Genomic DNA, 14801 nt, shown 5'->3' with positions numbered 1-14801 from the left:
TTAGTACATACCATTTTTATTATAAATATTCAGTGTTTAAACATGTGTCTGCCATGCTAACTCTGTCACAGAGTCCATGTTTTATTAGCATATGCATGCACGATAATGAAAAAACACTTCTGTAACCTGGTGATACTAAATAAAGCATTAAATAAGGATTAGCGTTCTGTTTGGCTTGCGTTCAAGTACACAATTAAAATGAAAGAAATAAAACAAAAAGAATAAAGAATTACAAGAAAAATGTGTTTTACACAGTTAATTACAGTTTTATGGCAAATTGATTGTAATTTATTAAAAACAACACGTAAACCTGTGAAATATATTGCATTGTGAGAGGTCAGTCTTAAAGGAGTGAAAGCAAATCAAGTTACTCATTTTCATAACATATGTCTCTTTATAAACACGTTATTTGTATAGTCTGTTGTAAACCATTCCATGGTTCATCAGAAACACAAAATGTAACTACAATATATGTTAATAAAATACACATTTAAAATAAGAGAGATAATTAAAAATTACCAAAGCAAATTTTGCATGAGGACCCCAAGTACGCAAACAGTACAGTACATTGTTTTAAAATGAAGAGGATCTGACACACAAGTAATTTGCGCTCTTAAATAGTTCAACAAACACACACAACTGAATTGTCGAATTCAAATAAATCCCAAGAATGATCGGCATCTTAAGAAGTAATGGATAGATAAATAACAACTGCAAGAATGACCAACACCCACATGACACTGAATCTCTCACAGAATTAAAAACGAAACATTTACGCATACAGTAGCTTACCGAATCAACAACATTAAGGCTATAAAAATATGACATTTGCATCTGATTCAACTGAAACCTCCAATTCTACGTTCGTGAAGTACATAAATAACATCTGTAGTTTCAAAGAAATCAAGACCTCCATGATTCATATTAAACGTCTTTATTGGCTGGCCACCGCATAGGTTTCTTTAACACACTATAATGGAGAGTCATCAAGGCACCTTATCTTTGGTTGAACCGTGGCCACCTGCATGAGTTCAAAGTAGTGTTTTAAAAACAGATAATGACACATCTGTGGAGCGATCTCTTTCCTCTTTTATCAGTCGCAACCCGAATGTGTTGTAGGATCACGAGAAGGGCAGAAAGGAGTGACACGGTGATTTGGTCCAGCCTGCATGCTAACAGCTTTGCGGAGGCTTGGAAAGGAGTGAACTCGAGAGTATCTTGAGACAGGAAACCGCGTCCGACTCCACTTTGATATCATCAGTAGGTATACGCTGCGAAAAGAGGTCACTGATGGGTTGAGGTCCTAGTTCTGGAGATCCTTCGGAATCATTTTTAATGGTCACCGTGATACCGCCGCTTTTATCGTCCGCTTGGAAAACGCAACGTCGAGCGTCTGGGGAAGCAACAATACTGGCGGTCTTGACAGGGGAGATGTCCGATTTGGGAATTAAGGGGAAAGAGGCGGCTTCAGAGCGGGTCGGAGTCACACTTGTCCTATCGTGAAGTAGAGCTCGGGCTCGGCTTGGAGAGCTGAGGTCCGCGGGCTCATCTTGACTCAATGGAACCAACAATGATGTGCCGTTCCATTTCAGAGACACATCGACGTCTTCCGGCTTCATCCTCTTGGTTGGAGACTGTTCATCGCTTGCTTTGGAATCTGTGAGGTCATCTCCAGCAGATCTTTTCGTAATGGATCTCTTGCTAAGGTTGAGCGGGAGCGATTGCTCCTGTGGGACACTAGAATTGGGTTGGGAAGTCTGGCTAAGGTCTTGAGCCAGAACCTCTGAAAGACGTTTAGTGAAGGTGTTCATGTGCGCCGAACCGAGACGGGTACGCATCAGCTGTCGCAACTGCAGACTGCACCCGATGTCCAGCGGGAGGATCCTCAAGGGGGGCAGGGGGACTTTAGTCATCGCGAGTCCTGCGTTTTGGGACGGGGTATCCAGACTACACCCTGAACACTGCTGGAGACTCTCGGGGGTCTCGGGCATACTGACTTTAGGTTGATGAACCGTTATGGGCTGGTGGGGCGTGGAGGAATCTCGAGGAGTTCCCTCAACACCACTGAGTCCGTTAAGGCCCAGACGGGCTCGGAAGAGGTCCAGCGGACAAAGGCCTTTAGTAGGACTGAATCCTTCCAAGGAACCGCCCGCCAACAACTTGATAGGACCTGAAAGGAATGTGGGAACGGTCTCCACAATCTTCACATCTAGTCCCGGTGTGGGTTGGTGGGACACGGGTGAAGAGGACACGAGGGACAGTCCTGGGGCAAGAGGATGGCTGTTGAGCTTGAGTTCTTGGAAAATGGGCTGTGGCTTGATCTCCTGCTGGGGTCTTTCAGGAGGAGGTTTGGGATGCAAGGGTGGTCTTCCAACTCTGCCCTTAGCCAGAACTTTAGCGTTGCGTTTGCCGGGCGGTCTTCCTCTTTTACGTACCACAACGCCATCTGGTGGAGATGCCTGGAAGAGAAAACTCATTTTAGTCAGTTTCAACTTGACTACCATTTCACAATTTGTGGTTTACAGAAAAGTACAACTCCCACCTGGACATTCTTCGGACTGTTCGACAGCTCTTTGCCCACCTCTGTCTTTTTGATGGTGATGGGCGAGACAGATGTAGCTCTGGGCTTGCAATGTTGTGAATTGTCTCCCCTTATGTGCAGTTCATAAGGGAGCATCAGCCTAGGATACAAAAGACAGAGAATAAGCGGAAGTCGCAATTAGCCAAGCAAAAGGAATCAAATGTCTCCGTAATCGAAGCTCCGCACTCACTTTTCATAATGCCTCCTGGTGCAGGTGGCAGCGCTGGTGCTTCCCGGGCTTCCACCCAGTTCATTGTACACGGCCTTCCACAAACGTTGTGATGTAACCTGCAGGCCACAGGAAGAACAATGGCTTTTCACTCGCTGTACTGACATTACCGCTATCAGTTTCACATTTCAGATTACAGTTTACGACCAACAAGCAAAAACAACCTCAAACACTTACCCTCTCGTAGCCTCCCCTCTTTTTCACAACTGAATACATGAGGAAGAGATCAACTGCGGAAATAAGTAGGTAGAGTGTTATGGTTTTATTTGAAGGTACGGTAAAAGATCATTATGATTTGAGTTACGTAAAAATTTTTTACACATACTTTTTTTGAAGCCCAGGTTGGGAACTTTGCTGATTGGGGAGCCCCTGCGCTCCATAAAAAGATACAGCTGATCCAGGAAGAGCTGCTCCTCGGGGTGTGGAAGCCAATTTCCATCCCATTGCATCTCTACACTGCCCATCACATTCTCCTATAGAAATGTATCAAGACATTTTAGCTGCTTAAGAGTTTCATGTGTTCATAGCATACCAAGAAAATGGGTTTTGTCTATGCTCTTAATAAAAAGGGTGCTTGGAAAGGTTCTTCGATGTCAAAGAAGAACATTTTGGTTCCATAAAGTACCCTTCTGAAGAATCTTTCTGTTTCACAGATTATAAAAAAGTAAAAAGGAGATTGTTTTTATAGAACCTTTGGCTGAATGGTTCTTTGTAAAACCTTTTAAGCACCTTTATTTTTAAGAGTGTATTGGGAACGAAGTTATTCACACGTTTATTGGACTACTTAAAGGGATAATTCACCCAAAAATGAGTTTTATTCCAACCTTTATGACTTTCTTTCTTCGGTAGACCATAAAAGAAGATATTTTGAAGAATGTAGGTAAACAAACAACACTGGACCCCATTGACTTTCATTGTATGAACACAAAACCACCAAAACTTTTCTCAAAATATCTTCTTTTGCGTCATATACAGGCTTTTGAAACACTTAAGGGTGAATAAAATATGATCATTTTTATTTTTGGGTGAACTATCCCTTTAAAGCTGCAAACTGTGACATCTGCCTCTCTATCGCCATCTCTGTTAGTAACACAAAACACACCATAAATAAAAAAAAACTACAAAGCAACAGGAACATACAAGAGATTCTGATCTGACAGAGAGACAAAAAATAGACAAATACACACGAACTGTAAGACAGGAAGTCAAGTAAGTAAAGTTAAAACAAAACAGGAAGCATGGTGATGTCTTTGTGCCTTTTATTTTAAACATCCTGTTAAATCCATCACCATCACATTTTTAGGCATTTATACTAAACAAACGGATTTTAATTCAAAGTATACCTTCATCCTTTCCATCCATGTCTCCGATAAGTGGTTCTGGTTTAGTTGGTCGAGCCCGTTGCTATCTCTGCCCCTTCTTTTACGAGGTCGCCCCTTCAAGCTGAGAGAGGAGCATCCTGAGAGAGAAACGTAGCAACATTAAGCTCCTAGCACACAACATTCACGAGCTTCAGGCAAATTCATGTTCAAATTTACTGAAATTGTTCTTTCCTTTCCTTATATCCTTATTTTGACGACATGACAGTTTCTATTTTTAATTAAAAAGGAGTTGTTCACTTTCAACATAAATTTTAATGATCATTTACTCACCCCTATGTCATCCAAGATGTTTATGTATTTGTTTCTTTAGTCGAAAATAAATTAAGGTTTTTGATGAAAACATTCCATGATTATTCTCCATATAGTGGACTTCAATGGACTCCAAATGGTTGAAGGTCAAAATGGTTTCAGTGCAGCTTCAAATGCTTTTAAACGATACCAGACGATGAATAAAGGTCTAATCTAGTGAAACGATCGGACATTCTCTAGAAAAAAAAATGTATATGCTTTATAAACACAAATGCTCGCCTTGCTCTGTAATACGTAATTACGTCAAGCGTGACGTTTTCAACATAATCACCTATTACGTGAAGTCATGAACTGCATCGCAGAACAGAGCAAGGTGAGCATTTGTGTTTATAAAGCATATCATTTTTTATTTTTTTAGAAAATGACTGATCGCTTCCCTTATTCATCATCTGGTATCTTTTAAAGCCTTTTGAAGCTGCACTGAAACTTTCATTTTGACCTTCAACCGTAAGTAGAGTCCACTGAAGTCCACTATATGGAGAAAAATCCTGGAATGTTTTCATCAAAAACCTTCATTTCTTTTCGACTAAAGACACAAACACATAAACATCTTAGATGAAATGCGGGTGAGTAAATGATCATGAAAATGTATTTTGAAAGTGAACTACTCCTTTAAGATTAATTTTTCTAAAAGTGGAAGACTACATTTGGATTGTTTCATAACTTTAAATAATGCCTTTGTTTTGGTCAAACTTTAATTTGGGATCGCTAGAAATTGAAAAAGGCAACTATACGTTATTTAGTCAAGAGGAAGGAGGGCAGTGTTCAAATCGTTATTGTAATTAATACAAATTAAAAGTCATTAAGACCAGGCCTAAAGTAAAAATCGGATATTTCAACTAGTGGTCGACCGATTATCGAATTGGCCGATTATCGGCGTCGATATTAAGGATTTAGCTGATAATCGATATCGATCATTTTCAAAGCCGATTTGCCGATAAAGTCATTTAATTTTGAAATGCGCTTTTTGGCTCTGACGCAGCCAAGGATTTAGCGAGAGCAGTCGGAACACGTCACTCTAGGGGTTTGCCTAGAGTAATGCCCGCCCACTGCCCCTCTGATTTGTTGGGACTAAGTCACGAGTCCGGCCAATCAACACGGGAGGCTGCGGAACAGAAAGTCTTTTTTCACTGTCACACCGAAAGCACTGCTTCGGGTTCATGCTCTATGAGGTAAAGCAGCATCAGATGTTGAAATAAATCACAATCCACTACACTGAAGATGCAAAACACTTCAATATAATAAGTGCCTGAATTTCGGAGCAGCTTTGCGGGTTTCCTGCAGGTTCCGTGGGATTTACGCATAATTATCATGTAGATATAATTCACATCCTCAGTATAACAATGATTTGCTCTGCAAGCGAGCAGCACACTGCACACGCGTTTCTTGTAATTGATCGAGCTGGCGTTTTGCACGTCACTTAAAATGACGCCATTTCAAAAATACAAGACATTTTAAAGCATAAAGAACTTGAATCGTCGGTCTTCAGTCAGAGTGCTCTCATGCTCATGTTATAGCTTCATGAAAATATTGCGGTCTTTTCAACAACATACACAATAAAGCTATGAAGGCAATTCAATTATTTACACTAATATATAAATTCAAATTGTGCTAGTTAATCCAATGATTAGCATAATCATTAATTGAAAAGTATTGTATGCAATGTTATCAGAACATATTTTTTTCCATAAATAAATATAATTTGTTACATTCAATTCATTTTTTCATTTGTTGCTTGTTGTTTTTTACTGTGTTGCTTGTGGTTAACAAAAGGTTCACAGAATTCTGCTGGGTGCTCCCTTCTTACTTTTATTAGTATTAATATAAGTGTTATGATTAAGATTTCTCAGTCAGAATTAAAAATATTTCAAATGTTTCAGAGCATGTGTTCTTAATTTCTATATAAATTTACGTTTTTACACCATATATATATCGGTTCAAAATATCGGTTATCGGTCTAATTTGCATGGAAATAATCGGTATCGGCCTGAAAAACGCATATCGGTCGACCTCTAATATGATGTCTCTTTACATTCACTTGTAGTCTTTACAGGAATACCACGCCAAGCTATCGCATTCAAAACAGCTGCCAGTCAGACAAAACCGAGTCTGCACTCTGTACTAATAATACTACGGCAAGACTGGAACCCTTACATTGTAGAATCAACTAACATAAGTATTTCATACGAATTACAGGAAACACATTTTAGAAAGAAAGCATTTTAGTTTCAATAGACCATAAAACATAAATCATTTTCAAAGACAAGAAAAGACAAGTGTGTGCTGTATAACTCTTTTATACTGTATAACTCCCGCCTAGCCTTCTTCCAAACCCTTTTGCATTTTTAAAATAAGTATAATTTAGTATGTTTAATAATCCACTTCTATCACAGGGATCGCTAAAGATAAACCTGTGTACACACTCTAAAGAGATATTCTGGGTACAGTACAAACTAGGTATGTGTGACATCAATTCCTAAAAATAATTTCTCATACCCAAGTATGCCAAAACAAATAGACAAAAACGAACAAACTGTTTAAACAGTTATGCATTAATAAGTGCATGGGTTGCCCAACTGTAGTTGCATTTCTGTCAACGTGTCTGTTTACACATCAAGTGTTAAAATTAACACTTGCTAAGAGCCGACTGCATCATTAAATTATACAATAAAAGTCGAATAAAAAAAAAAGTTGAACCCTCACTGATGTGAGAATTTAAACTGTCTTCTAATGAAACGCTTATCAAAACTCTTCCAACAACTAACATTAGATGTTCATCTAAAGTGCCTGAATTTCACCTGAGTACAAAAGAAGATATTTTGAAGAATGTTGGAAACCAAACTTTTTACTTTCATTGTATGGACACAAACCGCCGAAATGTGATCTTTCGTGTTCAATACAAATGTTGAACCCCATGAGGGTGAATAAGGGTTGATTTCTCTGTTTTTGAGTAAACTATCGCTTCAAACCACGAAAGCACCACAATTAGCATTTAACAAATGTAACATTTTGTAGCATAACACAAGTGACTCTTTAAGAAATATTAGACGATACTGTGTTTTATTGCCAATTTACCCATTTCTATTTATTTAGGTCAGACATACAGGGTTTTTCCTGCATTAAATTCACTCTGGTTAAGCCACTTAAAGGTACGGTAGTACGTGTGTGTGTACAAGATCAGGATGGCACCACCTCTGCCTCGTTTTGAACCAGGAAAAACCCTGACATATCTCAACAAAGCACATGGGTGACGTCACAATCCAACAAGAGTTTAGTACTCACCGAACTGTGTCAGTATGCAGGCGCTGCTGTCTAGAGTAGGGTGGTTGAAAGTGTCCCGACAGTAAAGGACCCGTGTGTTGTGGAGGGTCACCTTTATCCCCCCCAGAGCCAGCAGGTGAGGGTTCTGTTGACCGGGCCAAGCAGCCTGATCTGGGAGTCGTCTCTGCAATGATCGAAAACGGCAATACTGGGGGTAGCTGAGAACTTTAACATTCTGCTGTACGTCTGTAGACTCTTCTGCAATATGACAAAAACACCTGTAAGTGTATGGACTTTAATAGACAATTTATACAGAAAACAAACCACAGACGTGTAATTGTGCTCAAGTATATATGATACACTTTTATATATAGTTTATTTGCAAAAGCAGATTTTCAAAAATCATGTTTTGATTATGTAATCATGTTTTATTGTGTTTTTCCTGTAATTACTTGATCAAAACAACCCGACTGCAGTTTGCTTGATATTACGTGGAATGCACAATAAAAAAAAACATGATTTTGGACATTTTTTTAAACGGATTTATCTGTTTTTGCCAATGAATTCTTTAAATACTGTATATGACATGCAGCTACAACCCCTGAAATTTGCAGTTCACTGAAACTAGGTATTGTTAAAATTATTGATTTTTATTACGTTTTTCAAACTGCCATCTGTATCTTTTGCCTCTTTACCGCCATCTATGTTTGAAACATAAAATTGCAGGTTACATTATTCACTTATCTAAACAAATATTAAAGGCAAATGTTGTCAAACCTGTAAAATTTCACCCGACATGTTAAACGACATAAACCCTGATCTACTCCTGTTACTAGTATTTGGAAATGTTTACGATGTGATGTGTTATTTATGTTTGTTATGCCTTGTTGCCTACAAGCAATATGTTGGCATTAATGTGCGCTCATTTAAAAAATAAGCTGCCAGTAAATGAATAGAGAAAAACAAATAAATGATAAACTAACAGAAATTTTGCTCCATTAGAAGACTTAATACAGTAACAGTCAAAACGATATTATACATAGGCCAAGATTTTTCCTCTAAATTGCATTTTTCATAATGCATAAGCACAACCAAATATATCATCTGAAAGACATAGTTCGGTATTTTTCAGCAGTTACTCACCAGTGCTCTCGGTTTTCTCTTCCTTGGGATAAGAAGAATCTTGTGACCCATCAGATTTGTGAGGCCCAATTTTCTGACTGCTTCGCTTCCACTGTGGAGGTTCCCGACAGGTCCACTTCACCAGATCCTCTACTCTCACCACAATCTTTTTCGACACAGCCAGGACTTCATCCTGTCCATACAAATGCACGTAAACTCCATTTAAAAACAATGACTAACACATTTACATATGATTGCCAGGTGTTAAGCATTTTAACACATAGTGAAAGCTGTGGAGAAGCCTCTCCGCTTTTTATGTTGTTAACAATAGTACAACCATCACCTCAGGCAAAACAACCTCTCCAAACCGCTTTAAAAAATGAGGTAAAAGGCCCGTCTGACATGAAGATCCTAATCGCAAATTTAACTGATTGCAATGGAAACTGTGACAGATTTACTACTTATTTTAAGTTACTTGTTTTAGATTCTTGTTCTAAACACATTATGAAAGAGACATGGAGATAAATGCTGGCTCTGAATGTATGGTAAAATACTTTCCGAACAGTGTTTTTCAAAAAAAAAAAAGGAAAGATAGGATTTATTAAATCTCATTTGGCTGGATTATTAATGCGCAAGCAGAACTAAATTGCTATTAACAATTTGACAATTTCAGCATGTTTAGATGTAAAGCAACGTATGTTTACACTACTGCAAACTTTTATTATTAATACATCAAACTGCTCTGGTACAAACATTTGTGTTAACAAAATCATGTAACAGGAATGCACTCTTACTCTCCACATTCTCTCGTACAAAATAATATTTACACAATTTAGTTAACTAAAATAAAAACTTTGAAAGCACTTCTGTTTGATAAAATCAAATCAAATATTGGCTCTACAATTATTTAAAACTAAACGAAAACTGAATAAACTGAAGTTAGTTTGAGGTCCTAAAATGGTCCTTATGATAAACAACTAAAATTAAAATACAAATGAATCTTATATGACAACATAAAAAGTAAACAAATAAATATTAAAATCACAAAACCAAAAGCCTAAAAATACACATTTCAACTAAAAAAATTATAATACAAAAATTATAATAAACTCTGGTACAGCACAGAAAGATGAAGTATGTTTTTGTATATTCTCTCTTGAACAGATTTTAAGAGAAAGAATGAATTTTATTATTTTATATTTTATACAAACAAAACAAACACAAGTTAAAGAAGGAACAAAGATCTTTTAGTTTTTTGTGCGGACAAAGAATAAAACCTCAGAAATATATAACAAGGACATAAATTTGGAAATGGTACCCAACTTATGATATTGAAAATATTTTATAAATTCACCTCCCTGAATTCAGGTTGCAAAATCCAGGTATTTATTGTTCAGGGTGATGCAAAATCATGCAAATATCTATTCCTTGATATGTTTGATATGCAAAGAAGGTTTGGAAATCTATATTGATTTTTTACTGACACGCTAAAGCAAAATATAAAAAAGCATCAAAAAACACGTAGTGCCTAAAGAGTGCCATGCCATTTAATAAAAATAAAAAAATTATATCCAGTATAAAAGACAAGTCAAACAGATCTTCAGGAAGACGACATAAAGCAGTATTAACACTACACATTACAGTAGATAAACAGTCAATTTTCTATTATGTTTGGAAACATAAAAACCAACGACACACCCCAATGTTGTTTATTTTAGTTTCAATTCTCACGCCTTACCTCTCCATGTCCCACCACTCTTCCCTTCGGTGTGTCTTCAGGTAAGAAGTAGAGTCTCGAGCTGGCCAGCAGGTGGCGTTGTGTCTGATCCTCCCACAGCAGTGTGACCTCTGCTATACACACAGGCTCCTGAGGGCCACAGCGCAGAAAATAAAACTCTCCGAGTTTCCAGACCTGAGGCAGACCCCCGGACTCCTGTTTGCAACACACCGACTTATAAAAGGCAAAGGAGCCTCGGAGGCAGCTGGGGGAGCCTAACCACTGTTGAAGACAAAAGTGCAAAAAAATAAGGCTTAGATCCTATAGACACAAGGCTTTTAGACAGCAGTTTGAGAAAATTACACATTCGCCTAAAAATAACCCAAGTAGTTATGAGTGAGAGAAGATAATTATAAGCCGAGGCTATTAATTGTGTCTAAAGTGGTTTGTAAAAAAATAAATATGAATTCATAAACTGTATCCCATTCCTAATTTTCTCCCGTTCATGTACTGTATGTTAGACAAACAGAACAGTTGTCTTTACACAAACACTTCAGTAGTCAGACAACAGGAAAGCTCAAGTACACGCATGCAAACAGCCTTCACATGATTCAAATGATGTGCCTGAACAGTAAGCATCGCAGCGCTCGATGACTCCGCCAAGGGAAAAAATGCTATTTTCTGTCATCAGTTCGTATTTTTTACCCAAAAATTGAACGAGAACACATCGTAAATCCCCAACAAAGCATATCCTATCAAATGTAAATGAAATAATTACTTTTATATTCTACATTTTGTTCAAGCAAAATACTTTATTCATTCACATACTCGAACTCCTACTCTGTCGTGTTGCTTTGGTTAAAAACACATTCCAGTGTATTAATCTACTTAAGAATGGCCTGATATCAATGGAAAAATGCATAATATTTTTTTGCAAGTGGAAGAACAAACATAAAGAAATTCCACAGACACGGAGCCAAAATGTGCTTCGCAGATATCAAATATAAAAAATGTGCTCCATTCTGTAACTAAAAATGTGTAAACGTTTCTCAAGACTAACATTAGTATCACATCAATAAACCCATAAAATACACAAAAGGTCACGTATTATTGTTTCAGCTTTCAGTAGCCAACTGTAAGATTGGTATAATCTTAGATCTAAAGATTGTGAAATAAATGATTTCATGTTTTTTAAAGTCACCATGGAGTATTTTAATATCTTATTTAAGTACTAAAGGTAGTTTAATACTTATTTTAACGTATTCACATAACTTAATTGTTTCACTTTCATGACTATAATATATACTATGAGTAACCATTATTATTGTAAAAGCATATTTTAGACAAACAATGAGAGTTTGGAAAACTTCATTTATTTGAAATCCTAAATGCATTTGATCTTTTTTAATCATTTTAATTGAACTACGTTGTTTTAAAACTATTCTAGTTTTTCTATATCATGCATATTTTAAAACATGACGATACACATGTACAACACACACAGTCTCTTGTGTTTTCTTTGGCAACTCTGTATCAGCTCTTTAAAGAAGTCTGATCTTAGAGATACTTGCATATTTCGCTTTTACATGTTAATCACAGGGCGCGTTCACGAAGTTACACACATTCAAGGGTCAGTCACCCCGCCCCACCCCCACCGGTTACCCACATAGCCACCAAAAATCCAACCAATCAGAAGCCACAACACTCGGCGTCCACATGTCGAGCGCCTACTGGTGAAAAAGCGACTTTACATTTGAGCCAAGCCACAATACACGTCTGTTGACTCAACTTGTTTAATTTTATGTACTTCAACGAACAGCGAATCGAGCATGTATCATAAGCAATGACACATTCTTGAAATACAGGAGTAGATGTGGAAATATAAAAAAATATATCAAAATGACCTTGGAGGTCCCTATTGTGCCCAATTTAATTAAAATTAATTTCTTTAAAAATAGTTAAAATTGTTATTAGAGTTAGTGAGCTTTGAAATGGTGTAGTTGGTATACATAACATATTTAATAACAACAGCGAAACAAAATCCAACAATCCGGGTGCTCTGATCTCAGTGTCTTTTATAATATTGGTAACATTATTCATTCAATACGTGCAAGAAAAAAATAAACATTTGAGGCAACTTCCGTCTGCCACATATATGAGCCTCCTATATACCACGACACGAATGTATCGCTACCGCCTAGCATGTATAGCCAACACCTATTCTGTATAATAAACATCAGTTTTCCGTAAAATTAAAAAGATATTACATCATTTCGCCTAAATGCTCCAATTTAAAAATGACATCAATGCCTTTGCAACGACAAAATCACTTTAGCACGATTCGCAAATATCAAGTCTGAAAGAAAATCAACAGCTCCACCAAGTTTATCTCTTCCTAGAAGTTTCAATACCACGTCATTTAAAATCAAGGTTAATATTCGCGACATTTCATCGACAAACGCACTTCAGATCGCGAATTAAAACACGAACACAACCGCCAATTTAAAATCGCATTTTCGACATTTTTCATTTGAAAATAAAACAAAATCTGTTAGGCAAATGTGAAAATGTGGGGGTGGGGGCAAGAGGGAGAATCTAGGTAGTCAACACGACACACAAAGAAATGAATCATTAACAAAAAATACGAAATATCATATACACGCGTTCTTAATATATGCATAAATATCCACGTAAAACCGATCAAAAAATGAATAAAATGAATAAAGTTTCTCGCGCAAATACGATTCGATATTTCCAAGTCTCCGTTCGTTTGATTGGGTCAATTCGGCATTTTCGCCAACTTCCAAATATTACGACGTGTCATAAAAGCGTCGCTTCAAAAAATGACGAGTTTAATTTTTAAATGCACGCGAGCAAATATCTCGCTCGCGCGGCCGTCTCGAGACGCGACAAAAGTAGCATTAAAAAGTTGTAATTCAGTTTACCTGTATCGTACTCTGCTCCATTGCAGCTCAACATTCCCTTATCCCTCTCGATGCCCCCTATCAAGTTACACAGCCGGGTACTAACAGCACCGGCACACACATAAACGAGCCGAAGAAAAGCTTGTGCTTTTTTGTGAAAATAGGACAGGATCTAGGTGTGGCTTAACTCCATTTGCCAAAAGAACTTTAATATATTTTCTTCGTTGCACATACAGATGCCTGTGGAAACATGTTCGCTGTTTCATTTAATCCAGCGACTAACCGTGATCGTTAATAGAAAAGCTGTTTCAATATGGAGACGTGAAATGGGCATTTCAAGAGAAAAATCTATATGTACAGTACAGAGCATGCGTGAGAAGAACAATGTGTTCTTCAATAAAATAGTTGCATGAAAAAAAACAAGCCATGCTTTAATTATTAACTCCTGCTAGCAGTAGCAGTCTGATAGAAAAAATAGATATATGTTTGAATTAAAAGAGTATATTTTGGTCTGTTTTATGGATATGTACAACCCTGTTGTAATGTGTAACTGTATCTTTGTATACAATTAAATCAAGTTATTATTCTTAGAATTATGAATATTAGCCATTAAACGATTGGTGTCATTTTGTTTATATTATTTTGCTCTCCAGCAGGGGGGTTTCGCACGTGATCATTTCCACGAGACAATGGCCCGTGACATTTTCATTTTTCCTGTTCTTATATATCTATGGAGTGCCATGACACCCGAAACCTGGACTGCATTAAACATGCTTGACTCAATGGTCCTATTGTTTAAACATGGCCACTTAACTGCCTACATCTATCAAGCAGAGCTTTGTTTACGATTTAATATTATGTATAATGCTCATTTCTCGGAGGGAGGAACTTTTCTTCACAATACTATTCTTTCCATTTTTCATTCACGATGTGTCGCTTTCCAAGTTTCCGATTAATGTGTCCTTCCTCCCTGCATAGGCTTGCTTGTGGCTGAACAAATGCTGTCCCCCTAGCTTATGGAAGGATGTGGGATTTTCTTTTTGCTTTTTATTCTTTCGGGCTGTTGTAAAATGTCTGGTGAATTTCAATAGGAAACAACAGGATATGGTTATTTTAAGGATTCATGAATCTACATCATACATCATGTTTTCCAAATTACTTTAATAGTGAAATAGGCTACAGAGACATGAAGGGAGAACTTCTGAATTTAAAAGAAAAATAACAAATCTGAATGCAGAAAAGAAATAAGAGATAAAGTATTAAATGGTTATTTCTA

At 37.2% G+C, this 14801-nt stretch overlaps 1 protein-coding gene across 1 annotated transcript; it reads right to left on the bottom strand.

The window, feature by feature from the left end:
* Positions 1-13835, bottom strand: zgc:77151 (uncharacterized protein LOC337153 homolog). Its single transcript, XM_056731838.1, has 10 exons — positions 13547-13835; positions 10623-10883; positions 8906-9077; positions 7784-8020; positions 4154-4269; positions 3136-3283; positions 2988-3040; positions 2772-2869; positions 2543-2681; positions 1-2459 (listed from the first exon to the last, which is right to left on the bottom strand). The coding sequence occupies exons 1-10, from the start codon at positions 13565-13567 to the stop codon at positions 1173-1175; spliced, it is 2532 nt and encodes an 843-aa protein (XP_056587816.1). The 5' UTR covers positions 13568-13835; the 3' UTR covers positions 1-1172.
* Between the last annotated feature and the right edge of the window lie 966 nt (positions 13836-14801).

Source organism: Triplophysa dalaica, chromosome 19 (genome assembly GCF_015846415.1).
Source record: "Triplophysa dalaica isolate WHDGS20190420 chromosome 19, ASM1584641v1, whole genome shotgun sequence".
In the NCBI taxonomy this organism is placed as follows: domain Eukaryota; kingdom Metazoa; phylum Chordata; class Actinopteri; order Cypriniformes; family Nemacheilidae; genus Triplophysa; species Triplophysa dalaica.
Note: the sequence above shows the minus strand (reverse complement) of the source record. Positions and strands in the feature narration are given on the sequence as shown.